The 16,852-nt window shown below is 60.7% G+C and overlaps 1 protein-coding gene across 1 annotated transcript in view; it reads left to right on the top strand.

The window, feature by feature from the left end:
• The window catches only part of NUP210 (nucleoporin 210), a 100,000-nt gene extending 83,816 nt beyond the window's left edge, over positions 1–16,184 (top strand). Inside the window, exons 30-40 of the mRNA XM_030849519.3 lie at positions 1,173–1,347; positions 2,709–2,884; positions 4,826–5,046; positions 6,245–6,381; positions 8,806–8,929; positions 9,860–10,006; positions 11,615–11,865; positions 12,957–13,173; positions 13,383–13,478; positions 13,560–13,643; positions 14,821–16,184. Coding sequence (XP_030705379.1) covers positions 1,173–1,347; positions 2,709–2,884; positions 4,826–5,046; positions 6,245–6,381; positions 8,806–8,929; positions 9,860–10,006; positions 11,615–11,865; positions 12,957–13,173; positions 13,383–13,478; positions 13,560–13,643; positions 14,821–14,921 — 1,729 coding nt within the window. The 3' untranslated portion in view covers positions 14,922–16,184. The remainder of the gene's footprint in view (positions 1–1,172; positions 1,348–2,708; positions 2,885–4,825; positions 5,047–6,244; positions 6,382–8,805; positions 8,930–9,859; positions 10,007–11,614; positions 11,866–12,956; positions 13,174–13,382; positions 13,479–13,559; positions 13,644–14,820) is intronic.
• The last annotated feature ends 668 nt before the right edge of the window (positions 16,185–16,852 follow it).

The raw sequence follows: 16,852 nt of genomic DNA, 5'->3' as shown, positions 1-16,852 counted from the left end.
ACGCAGAGAAGCGGGGTTTTGAAGCCTGCCTGCAAACCTGCCTCCTGCCCGGCATTCTAAGACGATGCTTTGGGTAGTGGTGCCTTGTGTGTGAACTGCGGGTGCAAAGTTGGGCATTGTAAGGACCACTGGAGAGACACACACGTGGGGGACGCACAGCCAAAAGTGTCCCTTCCCGGCTCCGTGCAGGGCTCTAGGTCAAAGGTGGGTGACAGCCGTGCCCTTGAGGAGTCCGGTGGGGAAGAGGGCAGTGGAGAGAGAGAAGGGCTGTAATGAAACGAGGTACAGTGTTGAAGCCACAGCCCAAAGGAAGGCCTTCCATGTGAGGATCCGGGGAGGCACACCCCCAGTAGAGATGCTGGAGCTGGGACTTAAGGATGCATAGGAGGTTAAGAGGCTGGGGTTGATGAGGGAGGAGAAACTTGAGGCAGAAGCAATGACATTTGCTTCAAGTCATCTGCAGAGCGTTTGTGGGGCTGCGGCACAGAGAGAGGGTGAGCGGGGCCAGGCCTGGGAGGCTTTTCCTTCCTTCCTTTCCTTATAACATCAATGAATATGTAAAAGAGCATAAAATACTGCATAATTTGTCTTCTCCCCAGTGCATATTATCAGTAGTTTTCCAAACCACATTCTTAGCAAGTGGCCCGTTTTTATCCAGTTACTGGCCCTTGGAAATAGGACAGGGCAGGGCCATAACTCCCAGTTCACAGTTGAGGAAGCCGAGGCCGAGAGAGGGGACACGTGCCTAAAGGTGCATAGTTGTCAGCGGGCTGTTGGGTCTGCCTTTGGGCTCCGTCCAGCTCAGAGCCCCATCCTCTTCCCGCCGCACCCGGCTGCCTTATTTCAGCAAACTGAAGACAGTTACCGCAGAGGGGTCTTTGACAGCAGCTGCCTGTGCTGCTGAGGGGACCCGCAGCTCCCGCAGCCTTCCCTCCCTTCCCTCCCACTGACCGGCTCGTGGAAGGTGCCGCTCTCCTTGGAACCCTTGGATTTACAAGTTAGGTTTCCTGTTGGCAACTGAGGAGCTGCAGCGGGCTGTGCACAGCGTCCCGGTGCTCGGCGGGGCTGAGATCGGGCCTCTTCTCCCAGGAGCAGCGGGACTCCCAAACCCCGGGCCCCTTGCTGTGACACTCCTGCTGTCTGTGAACACGGGTCTGGTTTGTTTTCCGAAGGGACGGCGCTGCCTCTCTGAGCTATCATGTCCTGGACGGGCCTGAGAAGGTTCCCATCGTGCATGTTGATGAGAAAGGCTTCCTGGTGTCGGGGTCCATGATCGGGACATCCACGGTCGAAGTGACTGCCCAAGAGGCTTTTGGGGCCAACCAGACCATCATCGTGGCTGTCAAGGTAGGATCACGTCCGCCTCCTTTTTGGAGTAATAAAATCAGCAGGACTGCTTTCCCCTCGCAGGTGTGTGAGTGAATATACTCGCCTTCCAGCCAAGAGATTGTCTGCAAGAGTTTATTAAAGGTCCTAGGTGAGAAGCTGCAGCATCTTCTGGGTGTCGGAGCCGAAGATCCTTGGAGATGATTGATGGCAATGACCTCGTCTCATAGATGGGGAAACTGAGGCCCAGAGAGGTCCATGGTTTTCTGGGACTGGCACTCCAGTGTCCTGACCAGTCAGCATTGAATGTGTGTGCTGGCTCTTGACCCAGAAACCATTACATTACAGACGGCACCTCGTAGGATGAGGTGACCCGTCTTACAGGCAAGGAGACCAAGACTCAGGGTGTCCCACAGTAATTGAGAGTCAGGCTCTGGGTTCTAGCCCACGTCGGCCTGGCCCGGGTTGGCGTCCTTCAGTCCCAGCCGGCACTCCCGTGTCCCCTTGCCATTCTGTGCTCCTCAGAGACAGGACTTTCTCCTTGGGCGTCCCTGGGTCGGATCCTGGGGTTTATCCTGAACAGAGTTTTCTTTGCACAACTGATTCTCAATGACAGAGAAAATACACGACCACTGTAATATTTAGATTTTGCTTGGGTCGTGGGCCTGTTTCCTTCCTAACATCTTTTTGTTTCAAGATGGGTGTCTAGCAGGGAACCGTCCACCCTAGTTTTCGAGTAAGTGAAAGTGACTGACCCCCCATCCTGTGTCAACAAATAGTATTGAGCACCAGCTGCGTGCCGGTCACTGCACCACTGATCTTCGTCAAAGAAACTGGGCTTTCTGGGGGCTGGCTTTTCGGCCAGGATGGATTTTACCTGGAGTCAGAGAACCAAGTCTGTTCTCTAAAGAGCTTGCTATCTAGAGCTCCCGAAACCCATCATCCCCTCCTTTTCCCGTCTCCCCTCTAACTGGGGCGTCTGTTCCTGGCAGCTCTGTAGCGTACGGAGGCCCCCAGGCAACGCTGCCCCTGCAGTCCGAGCGGGCCTTGTTTCTAGTTTAAATGCCTGGAGCCAGGTCCTCCAAAGAAGCTGAGCAGTCAAAGCCCAGAGGATATTTTTGCAACATGAATAATGATGTAATTTGTCACAGTCATGGCTTTTGACTCTTGTGGGTTGGGTTTCCTGAGAGCGAGGCCGGCCGTCATGCAAGGAGGGGGCCACCGTCGCGGGCTGAGCCGCTCTTTCCATGACCCCAAGTCGATCCAGCCCCCACGCCTCCTGAGATGGGGACCGGCTAGGGGCAGGCGTCCGTTCTCGGGAGGGGGATCTTCAGAGAGGTGTTCCTGGTGCAGTTGTCACTGCGTTTGCTCACTGTCCCCAGGTGTCCCCTGTTTCCTACCTGAGGATCTCCATGAGCCCCGCCCTGCACACCCAGAACAAGGAGGCTCTGGCGGCCCTGCCCCTGGGAGTGACCGTGACTTTCACCGTCCACTTCCACGACAACTCCGGAGACATCTTCCACGCTCACAACTCTGTCCTCAACTTTGCAACTAATAGGTAGGGGTGGGCCCCCCTCGTTCCCCACATGAAGTCACGTCTCGATCAGACCCAGATCTGATTCACGCAGGTGACTGATGGCCACGCAGAGAGGCCAGCGCCCCTGAGAGGAGAGTTTGTTACTCACGGTTCCCAAGAGCAGGGGGTAAGCCTTGCTCGCAGGGGCCACGGGGGAAGCACCGGCCTCGGCCAGGCATCAGGAGCAAGGGGAGGCGTGGCCGAGAGTCTGTATTACCGGAAGGCACGCAGTCATTCAGCAGAGGTGCGCCAGTGGGCAGGAAGCAAAACCCAGATGTTGGGGTTTGTGGTTGGAAGGTCTGTAGTAAGATTTTGTGCAGCCGTGAAGGCTGGGCTGCAGGGGAGATGCATACAGCCCTGGTCGCTGGCCTGGCCCTGTGGTCAGTGGGTGCAGAGCGCCAGTTATACCTGCTACGAAAGCTGGTCAGAGAAGACACACACCTTCCAACGCTCAAGCCCTTCTGCGTGCCGTCTCGCCGACTCCTCGCTGTCACCCATTTGTAGAGGCCCAGAGAGGTCAAACCACTTGTCCAGGGCCACACAGCCAGGAAGTGGGGTTTGGATACCAGGTCCCATTGGGCTCCAAGGGCAGTTCTTTTTGGCTGGTGCTTCTGAAATACAAATGCAGCCTCAGGCCTAATGTGAGGAGAGAGGGGGTGGTCTCCAGGAAAGAGAGCTGTGGCCTCGGGCTAGACCTGCCCCCATGTCTGAGTCTACTGGAGCAGCGGTTCTCAAAGTGTGGTCCCCAGACCAGCATCATTACCACCGCCTGGGACACTCAGAAATGCACATTCTCAGGGCCCAGCAATCTGGGCTGTAACGAGGCCTTCAGGTGATTCTAAAGGTTAGGAACCGTTGTCCTGGGGGACGCAGACCAAGCTAAGAGCAGGAGGGGGGAGCCCCAGACCTAGGAGGAAGGAGTAGCGCTCCAGAGAGTCCTCTCTGGGCTCAGAAGCTCATGTCCTGGTGTTGGTGACCATTGCAGCGTGGGCTTCCCATGGGCCCTGGAGCAGATGTGTCCCCTGTGGTTGAACACACCCAGGGCTGGGCCCTGGGAGAGCAGGGTTTGGAGTTGGGCCCTGTTCAAGCCGGGCTCGGCCCTTTATGGGGCCCATGAGCTTGGGCGGGTCACCCTTCCAGGCCGCTGTGTTCACACCTGTCACGTGGAGAACGTGGCCTAGTCCCCGGGGCCACCAACTGAGGCTGTGGTCGCCAGGGCCTGTGGCATGCCGTGGCGCTCTGCACAGAGCAGGGCATCTGCTGGTCTGGCGTGAAGGCTGCCCTGGAGGGAACGGAGCCCCCTGTCCAGCTCCCCTGCAGAAGTCACACGGGCCTTCTGTGGCGGGGAGCGTCCATCTCCGAGACAGCGGTCAGGGCTTGGGGGTGTGGGCAGGGAGGCAACGGAGCAGAGACCCTGACCCTCTCCCTGCCCAGCCCAGCCGTCCCTGCGGCCCCGCGGGGGCTGCCGTCACTGAGTGCCCCCCGTGTGCCCATGTGCCGGCTGCTGGCCTAAGCCCTTTCCAGCTGCTGACCGGGTCTGCGGCTCACGTCAAGCCTGTGATGTGGGTACATTGTCAGCCCCACTTGGCAGATGAGGAAGCGGGCAGGGGCAATACCACTGGTCCCAGTAACACGGCAGAAGGCAGCCTGTGCCTCCCCGAGTGTCCTGGTTCCCTACTGGGAAGGGATGGGAGCACAGGGTACATCACTTTCCTCTGGGGGGATGGTGACGCTGGCCATCCTGTCTGGGCTTTGGGTCCCCCCGCCCCACCCGGGTGGTGGGTGAATCAGGTCGGTGTGGCCTGCGGGTCCCTCACCCGGGTGACATCAGGGCGCAGTGGGCGGGTGCGGGGGCCCTTCGCTGGCTCCTCCCTCAGAGCTGGGGCCTCTCCCGAGACTGAGAGCCACGTCTCCTGTGCCCAGGGACGAGTTTGTGCAGATCGGGAAGGGCGCCACCAACAACACCTGCGTGGTCCGCGCGGTCAGCGTGGGCCTGACACTGCTCAGAGCGTGGGACGCGGCGCACGGCGGCCTCTCTGACTTCGTCCCGCTGCCTGTCCTGCAGGCCATCTCCCCCGAGCTGTCCGGAGCAGTGGTGGTGGGGGACGTCCTCTGTCTGGCCACGGTTCTGGTCAGCCTGGAAGGTACGAGAGATTCTGGCCGAGGGAACCATCTCTGGTTGGGAGGTGGGACGGGGCTCTCAGCCCGCTGTGACAGGTGTGCACGTGGAGCTTGGTGATGGTCTAGAGCGGGCGTCGGAAAACTGCCGCGCCGGCCAGAGCCAGCCTGCCGTCTCTTTCTGCAGCAGGCTGTTATTGGTGCTCGGCCGCACCCCTGCATCTCCGTGTCTTCAGGGGCCGTTTTCACGCTGCATCTGCTGGGCCGAGTGGTGGCATCAGAGACCCTCGGGCCCACACAGCCCCAAAGACTTACAATCTGGCCCTCTACAGAGGAGCTCGCCCCTCCCCCCCGCTCTAGGGGTTTTCCGCCCTTGTGGAAACCGTCTACCCCCATAGCCACGAGCCACGGGACCCTGGAAACGTGGCTGGTGCAGCCGAGGAGCTGACTGTTCGGTGTTTTGTTTGGTTGTGGTTTTGGCTGTGCCGCACGGCACATGGGATCATCGTTGCCCTGGTCCCTCGCCCCCTGCACCGGAAGTGCGGTGTCTTAACTGCTAGACCACCAGGGAAGTCCCTGACTGTTCGGTGTTGATGAGCTTCTTGGCGGGGCTGCTACACGGGCAGGTGCCTCTAGGAGGGAACTTCAGCCGAGGAAGCCGCTAAGCGGCAGGGCAACTGTCCGCACCACCCGTGCATCCACGAGCCACACGTGCAATCGTTTACTTAATTTTTTTCCTAATCGGCTCCCTTGTTTTAAAGCTAATTAAACTCATTGTAAAAGGAAGTTACACGCTGCCTTTAAAGAAAAGCATGTATTATTTGCCACAAATAGAATGTGGTTGTCGAATCCTTTCATTGCGTTTATCATGTGACGAGATTGGCTCTTCACTGAGGACCGCCGTCTAGTGACAGCTCAGAGTCTGCCACCGCCTTGTTTGTTCAAAGGGGATTGCTGAGCAGGGTGGGCGGGCGGGGGCGGTGCAGTGGGGAGGCATGCAGTGGGCCAGCCCTGGGGGGCCAGCGCCCGGGTCACCCCAGGGTGGGAAATGACCAAGAGATTCCCAGCGGGGAGGCACTGTGGTCGCAGACAGGAGCCGAGCGGTGGGACAGTAGAGCGTGGGGCTGGGGGTGGCGAGCACACTGCCCAGGTGACCCAGGTGAGATGCAGTGGCTGGAGTGTCAGTCATGGGAAAGAGGGGTCACGTGCAGCTTCCCCTCCCAGGCATCCCCGGGACCTGGAGCTCATCAGCCCGCAGCATCCTCCACGTTGACCCCAAGACGGGCGTGGCCGTGGCCCGGGAAGCGGGATCTGTGACCGTTTACTACGAGCTCGCCGGGCACCTGAAGACCTACAAGGAGGTGGGGCTTTGGGGCCCATGTGGCCGAGCCTTTCGGGGTGGAACTCTCAGATTCCGTACTGACTGATTCCCGTTTGTCAGGAAGAAGGAAGGTCCAGCATCTCAGGAGGCAGGCGGATGGGGATTCGTGAGCCTGGCGGGGGCAGGTTCCCCTCCCAGGCTGCCGGCTCCCTAGTGCACAGTGGTGGGAGGACGGAGGCGGCCTCCTGGGGGTGATCCCCACGCCCACGTGCTTCGGCTGAGCCCTGGGGGCAGGATTGCCTGCGTGGGCGTCCCCCAGGAGTCACGGCCGTAGGTGGTCCCGCTTAGCGACTTGGCATCACTGGCAAAGTTAAACTCCCCCAGCAAGTCACCTTTTGAGTCTTTCTGGAGGTGAACAGAACCACTCTCTCTTCTGTTTATCTCCAGCCAAGAATGAATCGATGAGCAGTCTGGCTGCGTTCCACGCGTCTCATTTTTAGAGCAGCGTGTGCCCTGTGGAATCTAGCAGTTTAACTTAATAGCGGGTGTGTTTAGTGCTGCGACCGTGCAGTGCGGTCGAGCCCAGTGCAGATAGAGGCACCTTGAGACGAATAAAGCAGTCCCCCCCCACCCCCAAGAAGCCCCGGAGGGTGGTCGGGCAGGGCTGGGGGAGCTGGCAGAGGAGGGCACCGCACGGGAAAGGTGGGCAGGGTTCGAGAGCCAGCCCTGGGGCTGGAACCCGGGGTGTGTGGGAGCGGAGGCTAGCTTTGCGATCAGATCACAACAGTGGTTAAGCTCTGGGGCCAGGCTGCCTGGGTGCAAATCCCAGCTGGACCACTGAGAGGCTGTGTGACTTTGGGTAAGTTACTTGACCTCTCTGTGCCTCAGTTTTCTTACTGGTAAAATGGGGCTAACGTTGTGTGGATTAAATGAATCATTAATGTGTGCGAAGGCCTTAGAATGGTACTCGGCACAGAGCACGTGCTCCGTGGGTATGAGCTGCTGCTGCTGCTGTTGGGGGTAAAGATGTTGAAACCGATGCCAGACACAGTAGGGATTCATCAGAGATTTTTTAAAGGCAAGAGTGATATAGATCAGAAGTATGTTTAGGAAGATTGCCTGGTGCCTGGCTGAGTCTAAGAGCCTGAGGGAGGGGGCATAGCTGCAGGGTGGCAGCTGAGAGACAGAGGATGGGCCCTCACTGGCACCCCTGCGGAGGCCGAAACTAAGGGTGGGTTTGGAGAGACTCCGGAGGGAGGGTCATCAGAGCTTGGTGACTGTTTGGAAGCGGGGCTTGGGAGAGGGAGGCCTTGGGGATGAGTCTCTAGGTCTGGCTGGGGCGACGAGGGGGAGGATGGCCCTTTGCAGAGAGGGGAGCACAGGAGGAGGCGCCACTGTTGGGGGAGGACGATGGGGAGTTTGAGGTGTTTGTAGCTCCTCCAGGTGGGGCTGGTGGTGACGCAGCTGGGCCGGCACGTCTGGAGCTCCGGGGCCCAAAGCTGGAGACAGCGGAGGGTGGGGTGCCTGCAGCACAGACGTGGGGCTGAAGCTCTGGGGGTGGCGGGAACAGCAGGAGGGAGCGGGACCAGGCCTGGGGCCCTCTGCCAGGTGTGGAGGAGGACGGGGCAGGAGACTGCAGAGTGGAAGTCAGGAGCAGAGAAGGCGGGGGCAGCGGGAAGGACCTGGGCAGGGGCGCAGGTGACTGCGGTCAGTCTGGAGGGTGAGGGGCCGGCCCTCCAGCTCAGCATCGGCCACGGCTGCGCTGCGGGATCTGCAGGAGCTTGGGGAGGAGTGAGACCCCGTCCCTGCTCTCGAGGGACTCACGTGCTGGTGGAAGCAGGCCCGTGGGGGGCAGGAAGTGCTCGGCGCCTGCCCAGAGCCGGAGACGGCCTTCCACCGGGAGGCGGTGGCCCACAGCTGGGCCTGCAGGGCGGAGTGTTGGCCCTGCAGGAGGGTGGAAGGGGTACCCAGCCTAGGAAGGCTCGTCCTGTCTCAGTAAGGTGTTCAGTGGTTAGATGGGAGGGGTGAGCCGGGAGATAACTTGGGGAGATGAGCCTCGGCCGCCACCACTGGGCCGTGTGGGTCTGCGTTTTGGTCGGGCTGATTTATTCTGAATAAATGGCAGTGAAGTAAAATGGATCCTTCTCTCTTTGCTGAAAGATTAAGTAACCCATCTGATGTGCAGAGACGCGATCATAACTGACAGGGGAGCCAAAGTCTGCAGCCCGCCCCGACTGCTGCTTGCATTCAGGCCTGGTGTCGCCCTGCCCCGCTGCTGGGGCAGCCGGCTCCAGGGAGAGTCAGGCCAACCTGGGGTCTAGTCCAGCTCTGCCCCGTTTGAGCAGGTCACGTAGCCCCGGAGCCTCAGTCCTGTCCCCTGTGCCGCGGGAAGGGCAGTACCTGCGTCCCAGGCGCTCGGCCTGCACGGTCAGCTCTCGAGGGCCTGCCTTGGCTTCCCCCCCAGATAGTGGTCAGCGTCCCTCAGAAGATCGTGGCCCGGTACACCCGCCCCGTCCAGACCAGCTTCCAGGAGGTTGCGGCCTCCAAAGTGATGGTCACCGTGGGAGACCGGAGCTCTAACCTGAGAGGTAAGGAGTGAGGGGTCGTGTGTCCCGCGTGGGCCCTGCCAGGCCAGGGGCCTCGGGCCCTTCTGATGGGGTTTTGCTGCTTTTCCTACTCAAACTCGCTGACTCCGAGGCGGGCACTTAACCCCCGCTGGCCCACCCCTTCCAGCTCTTTAGAAATTCGAGTCCTCCACGGGCAGAAGCAGTGAAGGGATCTTCCTGAAAGCCCAGTGCCGCGAAACTGCCTGTTTCTGGGCTGGAGGTGCAACGTCAGCCCGAGGGCACCCAAGTGGAGAAAGCCACTATTCATCCCAGAAACCGTGGCTTAGCAGGCCTCGCCGCCGATTCTGATTTTCATAATTACCTCTCCCAAGTCATGCATAGAACGTTCGACCTCATCCCCTGCCTGTGACAGCCCTGGACAGCAGCTGCCGGAAATAAATGCGTCAATACAGGCTGTTTTTAAAAAACCACTTAACTGGTAGAATTCAATACCACTGTCGTGGTTCTGATGCACCTCTGCTGCCTCGTGGTCACCTCTCGCCCTGCTCCAGTGCAAGTGGACAGCACTGTGCCATTGCCCAAACGATGCTCAGGGTGTTAGTGGGGAACTAGTGCCCTCCTGATGTCCAGGGATAAATCGCCCGTTTTCCCTGCTGACAGGAGCAGACAACATGCACTAGCCGCTCGACCCACTGCCGTGCCCCTGGATGTGGGCTCTGAAAAAAATACTGAAATTGCCCATGCTACAGGGTGCCCCCATTCCCACATCATGAGTCATTTGTCCTCCGCTTTTATAAACTGCGGCATCCTCAGGAGGAATGTGGGCACAGGTCCGGTTCTTGGGCCGGCCAGCCTCCACGTGGCCTGCTCTCATGTCCTCGTGCTGGGGCTCTGCAGGTGGGGGCCTCGGGGGCCTGGGTGCGCGGCCTTCTCACCCCCTCCCGTCCCCAGGTGAGTGCTCCCCCGGCCAGATGGAAAGCATCGCAGCCCTGCACCCAGAATCCCTCCTCGGCTGCCAGCTACAGTTCAAGCAAGACATCTTCGACTTCCCAGCCCGTGAGGTTTTCACCGTAGAACCGGAGTTTGACGCTGCCCTGGGTGAGTCCGCGGGGTTTGGAAGTGAACACTGACCTGCATGGCAGGTTCGCCTGCGGTTCATTTGGCCCGCGATGGCTGTCTGTCCAGGGGGCGGTATCCGTCAGGAGCCCAGCCTGGGGACTGATGCCGTCACCCCGGCCTCTGGTTCCCTGCAGCCGCCGGGAGGGGTTGGCATTCCCAGCTGCTCTCAGCAGCCACCTACACCTGGCGGAAAGGACTCGGTTCAGAGCTGGGGACCTGGTTCCAGGCCTTTCCTGCTCTTCTTGCCTCAGAGCCTGCAGGCGAGGAGGCTGCTTCCCTCGTGAAATGGGAAGGGTGGTGCCCTGCTCTGCTGGCATGACGGGGCTCTGAGAGGGATGGAAGGGACTTTATTCAACCAGTAGTTGAGGGCATGGGCGTCTGTGGAGTGTAACTGCTCCACGGAACTGGTAACCAGAGCCGTGGAACTGGCAGCCGGCACCACGGGCTGGAGTGGCGTGCTGGCCGAGTGGAGTGACCTGAGTGTCACCAGGTCACTCTGAGAGGAGGGCCACCCCTCACCGGATGCCGTGAGTGCTCAGGACAGGCCCTGGGATGAGCTTGCACAGTGCCCAGCTCGTGCACATGCCGAGACGCTGAGTCCCGTGCTCGTGCAACGAGACTGTCAGTGTTGTCGTGAGAGGGGCTGGGGATGACCATTTGACAGGTTGCTCAGTTCTTTCTAAGAATCCGCTGCCACCGGCCTGCAGCTGCCAGGGGCCAGGCGAGGCCCTCCTCCCCCTGGTTCGCTCTGCGTCTCTGTCCCTCTGGCAGCAGCGCAAAAGCATCCTCAGCAGCCCGGCTGCCGTGTGGGATACAGGCGGTGTATCCTGAGGGCACACTGTGTGCAAGACCTGAGCTTGGGGCTTAGCACAGAGTAGGCACTTGGTGGTCCCGGGCCCCGTGGATTCACCAGCACAGCCCCACAAGGGGTGCGATGTTACCCCCACTTGACAAGGGAAACAGTCAGCAAGGAAGCCGACTCACCTGGGGGCTCCTGGCTGGTGGTGGGGAGAGAGGAGGAATGGAAGGGACTCACCTAGAGGCCTGGCCGGTGGGAGCACAGGAGGGACCCCAGCCCAGGTGTTCTGATTCCTGGATCTGGAGCTTTCCAAGGCACCGCTCAACAGTGTTCATTCAGCTCTTTTACCCACTGTGGGTCAGGCATGGACCCTGAATAGTCCCAACCGGGCCTCCACAGAACTTCCTGCCGCACCTGGGGCGTCAGCAGTACTGGGGCTCAGCCCCACTCACGTACGACCAGGGTTGGGTCGTGGTATCTGTTCACCGTTCCCTCACCCCTGTTCTGAGCCAGACTGGCTGGGCCCTGAAATGCAGAGCTGGAGCAGGCATTCCTGCCCCGGGGGAATCCATGAACAGAGGATTCTGAGACAGAGACGGGGAGAGCTGGTCACAGAATGGGTGTCCAAAGGGAGGGGGGCACTGAAGAGGGACTTCCCAGGAGGCCCCTGGAGGAGGGCATGCCTCACCAGGCTTTGCAGGGTGGGTAGGAGTCCTCCAGGGAGCAGGGTTAGCATCAGGGCCTAGGTGGAGAGGAGATGAGGTGGAATAACGCCCTCGTCTCCACAGGCCGGTACCTCTGCTCGGTGACTATGCTCAGGCTCACGGACAAGCAGCTGAAGCACCTGAGCCTGAAGAGGACAGCACTGCTGGTCACTCCCTCTATCCCAGGCAGCCACTTCTCCGGAGAGCAGGTCGGGGCCGAGGTGCCCTTCAGCCCAGGGCTTTACACTGACCAGGCTGAAATCCTTTTGAGCAACCACTACACCAGCTCCGAGGTCAAGGTCTTTGGTGCCATGGAAGTTCTGGAGAACCTGGAGGTGAGTGGTGACCAGGCAGGAGCCAAGGCCTCAGAGGGACCAAGAGGCACGGAGGACCAGCTGGGGTGTGGCAATCCTGGACCACCTCTCTTTAAAATTAGAAGTTGTAAGGGAGTTCCCCGGTGGTCCAGTGGTCAGGACTCCGCACTTTCACTGCTGAGGGCACTCGTTCAGTCCCTGGTCAGGGAACTGAGGTCCTGCAAGCTGCGTGGCGCAAAATTAAAAAACTAAAAGGTTTTAAAAATTAAGTCCCTTGACCCTTTTCCCCATAGCACTGCTGCTGTCTGTCGGCCCGTAGAATCGTGTGAATGGTCGTGATTGCCCCCGGTCTTCCCCGGCTGGAAGTGACTTATGGGGGGAAGCACTGAGTGCAGGGCCCGCCTGACACATGGCATCTGCTCAGCGAACGTGTCACGTGTCCACGAATGAATTCAGGGCAGGAGGGCCCGCTGACGAGGGGCAGGAAGAAAAGCTCTAACCTCTGACCTATCCCTGATCCACTGATGCCGCACACCTGGGGACGATGGTGTCCCCATCTCTGGGCCTGGGTTTCCCCCTCCGTTGAGTGGCGGTGCAGGACACCGGTCCTGCGGCCCGGCAGGCCGGGAGGAGGTCGGGGTGATGTGCGAAGGGCTCGCTGGTGTCTCCGCCGGCTCCTTCTCTGGTCTCGCTGCGGCAAACGTAGCTGAATGTCCTCACAGTGACACAGGCATGAAGTCGCTATTGGTGGTGGAGCTCCTGCTGGGCCCCAGGCTGGGCTGCTGGCCACGGGCCATGGACAGAGCTCCTGGCTGCTCCCTTGGGAAGCTGGAGTTTGGTGATCGCTCACGCAGTGCAGCATTTTTTTTAAGGAGCTCTTGATTAGAATTCCATGATATTGATTTGTCCTTTCCCTAAAAATGCCCCAGCATAGACAGCGTGCTCCCCTGAGTTTGCGGATTGCACGCCTGTCAGAAGTGCCCAGGCCTCCTCACCTGCCTGGGAAGCGGGAACTGGTGGGGTCCCCGCCATCGGCCCACGGGCCCGGGAGGGCAGCTCACGTGTGTCAGGCAGACGTGGGGTGTGCCCCTCAGCCCTGACGTCTCTCCCAGGTGAAGTCAGGGTCCCCGGCCGTGCTGGCCTTCGTGAAGGAGAAGTCTCTGGGGCTGCCCAGCTTCGTCACCTACACAGTCGGCATCTCGGACCCCACGGCCGGCAGCCAGGGGCCTCTGTCCACCACCCTGACCTTCTCCAGCCCCACCACTAACCAGGCCATCACCATCCCCGTCACCGTGGCCTTCGTGATGGATCGCCGGGGACCTGGTGCTCGTGAGTTACAGGACGGGACACCCGCTGGGAGGGACCTGGCAGAAGGGACGGGCAGAGTGGTCCAGGTGGGAGTGGAACCAGGAGTCTGAGGGCTGCAGGAGCAGAAATGCAGAATATGTCTCTCACCCGGGGCCCCTCACCCTCTGAGCACGCACACGACGTGAGGGCCTCCGCACACGGTTCGGTAACTCTCTTTCCTTGGACCACAGACGGCGCCGGCCTCTTCCAGCACATCCTGGACTCCTACCAGGTCATGTTCTTCACGCTGTTTGCCCTGCTGGCCGCGACCGCGGTCACGATCATAGGTGAGGTGGGCGTGCCGTGTCCCCACCCCCCGATTGCTCCCCCATCCTCACCCCCACTCTAACCACCCGTGCGTCTCGCAGCCTACCACGCGGTCTGCACACCCCGGGAGCCCAGCACACCACCGGTCCTCTCCCCGCGAGCCAGCCCTCGGCACAGCCCGCACTGTGAGTAGCCACCCCGAGGAGCGGGCGGCGGGGGAGGATCCCCAGGCCTCAGAAGGCTTGGCCCTGGGCATGAGCTGCAGCTGGGCTGTGAGGCCCAGAGGGCAGGCCTGCGAGCTGGTGGGGGAACGGGAGCTGGCGGATGCTGGTCCCGGAGGGGCTGGGGCCAGGGAGCCCTGTCTCTGCGGGTGGGCGTGTGGGGCCGGGGTCCCACCCGCTGGGGCTACCGCGAAGGGCTCTCAGCTGGGGCTGGATGGGCTGACTCAGAGGTGAGGGTTCTGGGGGGTCCCGACGAGGTGTTTCTCGGATGGAGAAGAATCACTGGACTCATTCCTATTAGTGGTGCCCCTGCCTCTGGTGGTCCTGAAGCCCTGGTGACCCTGCACAACCCCAGGGTCTCCTCTCTCTGTGAGTGGTGGCCCCTGAGGCTGTGCAGTACCCCACCTGCACAGCTGTCCGTGGCATCCCTGTGTCTCCGGGTTCCCATTGAAGGGTTCTCTCCCCTCCACAAGGAATCCTTGAGGGGCTGTCTACTGACCTATGGGGCCATGGCCTGGCTTCAAGGGCTCCGTGAGTTTTTTGAAAGAGGACACCACTGTGTATATAGGTTGGTGTTCCTGGGGTAACAAGATCCTACATGCATCCTGGACCCCTAGAATCACAGCCTTCTCAGGCCTGCGACCCCAGGGAAAACCGTGGACTGCTCAGCAGCTCGCTTCCCCACGTCAACTCCGATTCATCATCCAGCTGTGCTTGCAGTGGGCGCTCGCCTTGCTAACCGTCCCCCAGCACACCCCTCCCCGGTTTGTTGGAGCCACGCCGGGGGCTTCGCGTTGCCTCCTGGGCACTCCAGACCCTTCGCACACGTGGGAGTCTGTTCGTGCAGCTTTCTCTGCCCAGATGGACGGTCCCGCTCCCCGTGTGTCCTGTGGATGGGACGTGGCCGTGGGATCCTGGGACCTGGCAGGCCGTGCGCGCCAGGAAGTCAGGGGCACGGTCCAGGCCGCTGCGTGCGCAGCTCAGCAGGCCCCTGTGGGCCTCGTGCGCTGGCCCGGCAGCCGGGGGCGTAGCTAGGCCGCAGCCCCTCAGAGCCGTTGTCTGGCGTAGGCCCTGCGGGGTGTGAGGAACGTAGAGGTCTCCGTTTGGCTCCTTGCTCACCGGGGCTCTCTTCCCACCCTAGATGTTCCTGCCTCATCGCCAACGCCTTTCAACGCGCTGCTTCCTGCTCGCAGAGCCAGCCCTCCCTCGGGGCTGTGGAGCCGGGTGTACCCCTCCCACTAGTCAGGAGGGCCAGGACCCCCGTGCCTCCACCACCCCAGGGCCGGGCCTGCTGGGTCCAGCCTGGAGCAAGCCCGGCCGCCGCCGCCGCCCCTCTTCCTGTAACTGTAGTTTAGGCCATGCTCACGAGCTTGTTCTTATAAGTAGGAGTTTAAGTTTGTTGTCTGGGGGTTTTTGTGTTGTTGTCTTGTTCTACTGAGAGTCTTGCAAAGGCAAAGACCTTGGCTCATTCCTCAACCTGGTTGTCTGGGGTTTCGGGACGATGTACACTTCGGCTTTTAGTTTCTTGGTCTCTAAAATCGCTCCCTTCTCAGGACCTGGAGCCGGTGGGAGTCTGTGGAGAAGGGGTCTGTAGATGCTGCGATAGCAGTGGTCTCAGGGAAAGGACTTTTTTTTTTTTTTTTTTTTTTGCTGAAAGGACTTTTTATTGGATTTTTTACTTGTGTGGGTTCTTCTCTCTCTGGAAACTGGACTTTTCCCCTTGTCGGGCTGCTGCTGGGAAATGACTGCAGCGAACAGACACGAGTGACAGGGGCCGCCCCGTCCCTGCACAAGGAGCCTCAGGACCGGGGCCAGGGCGCCCGTCTCAGCCTCGGGGGCGCCCGAGACTCCGGGGAGCTGGGAGCTGGGCCTCCTGCCCGCCTCGGGCCACTGTGAGTGGATGGCCATCCTTTGTGGTGCTTTGTTTCCCGAGCGGTGTACTTGGACTCGGCCCCAGGGGGCCCGGCTCATCCTCCCTGTCCTGGCTTCGCTATCAGCACAGGGACTTCGGAATCGGAACTGGGAAATGTCCTTGGCCTGGAGACAGGGACTCTCCTTGTGTTCCACTGTTCCGCCCACGCACAGACCCATGTTCTCTGTCCCTCCCTCTGTACAAAGCACCTCGCGGATCTGAGCCTCTGCCGCCCCTCGGGACGGCCTCCCTCCAGGCAGCTCCCAGGACGGGCCGGGGAGGGGGCGACTCGGAAAACGCCCTCCTTCCCAGCCCTCGTCCACACAGCAGCTGAGACCTCCAGGACGCGGCCCCTCCTGAGGCCGGGGTGCCGTGCCGCCCCCAGGAAGGCCCGGAGCCTGGCAGGCGTGGACCCCGAGCTGCACACGTGAATCCGCCTCAGCCCTTTGGGACTGGGCCATGCGATTTATTTTTTTAAAGCTGGAGACAGGAAGAATTGTGCCTTGCATATTACTTGAGCTCAAACTGGCAACTTGGATGTAAATAGGCGCGTTTCTACTTGGTTTATTTAATAAAGCTCTATAATTTCTTAAGATGAGCGTGATTATTGCCGGAATCACATGCGTCCTGCCCAGAAGTGACCCAGGCCTGGTGACATTGCTTGCCGTTGTGTGCATTTGGGGAGCAGGTCTGTGTCCTGCCAGCCTCTCTTCTCTAGCTGGGCAGCCCAGCCTCCCTCCCACCCCTGAGGGACCGGCAGGCACCAGGGCGGGGTGCCGTAGTGTCTGCCCACAGCTGCCTGCTCAAGGCCCCCAGACAGGCCTTCCCTGTCGGAGGACGTGGCAGCCCTGCCCACACATCACTGGGGTCACCTAGACGGCCTCTCGGCTCCCCTCCCTCTCCAGCCGTCCCCTTTCTCTGCAGCTCTGGCTCCACCACCCCACCCCTGAGACCATCTCCCCTGGTCACAGCCGGACACCGGCCCCGTTAGTTAACTGGACCTGCCTTGCTGGCAGCCCCTCCTCTGTGTTCCCCGGCCCCTCACCCTGTGCCCCTCAGGGTTGGCCCTCCCAGCCCCAGGCCCTGCCTGCGGCCTTCACGGGGCACTCGTGCGGGGTCATCCTGAGTGCCCCGTGGGGCAGGGCCTGGCATCACGTGTCACAGGGGTGGGAACGGAGGCTTAGAGACAGGTAGCCACCCAAGGTCGCAGGCCACCCAGAGGTGCTGCTGGTGGAGACCAGCTGTCCCGGACATCACTTGC

The sequence above is a fragment of the Globicephala melas genome, chromosome 11, assembly GCF_963455315.2.
Source record: "Globicephala melas chromosome 11, mGloMel1.2, whole genome shotgun sequence".
In the NCBI taxonomy this organism is placed as follows: Eukaryota; Metazoa; Chordata; class Mammalia; order Artiodactyla; family Delphinidae; genus Globicephala; species Globicephala melas.
The sequence above is the reverse complement of the archived record's forward strand: the minus strand, read 5'-3'. Positions and strand labels throughout refer to the sequence as shown.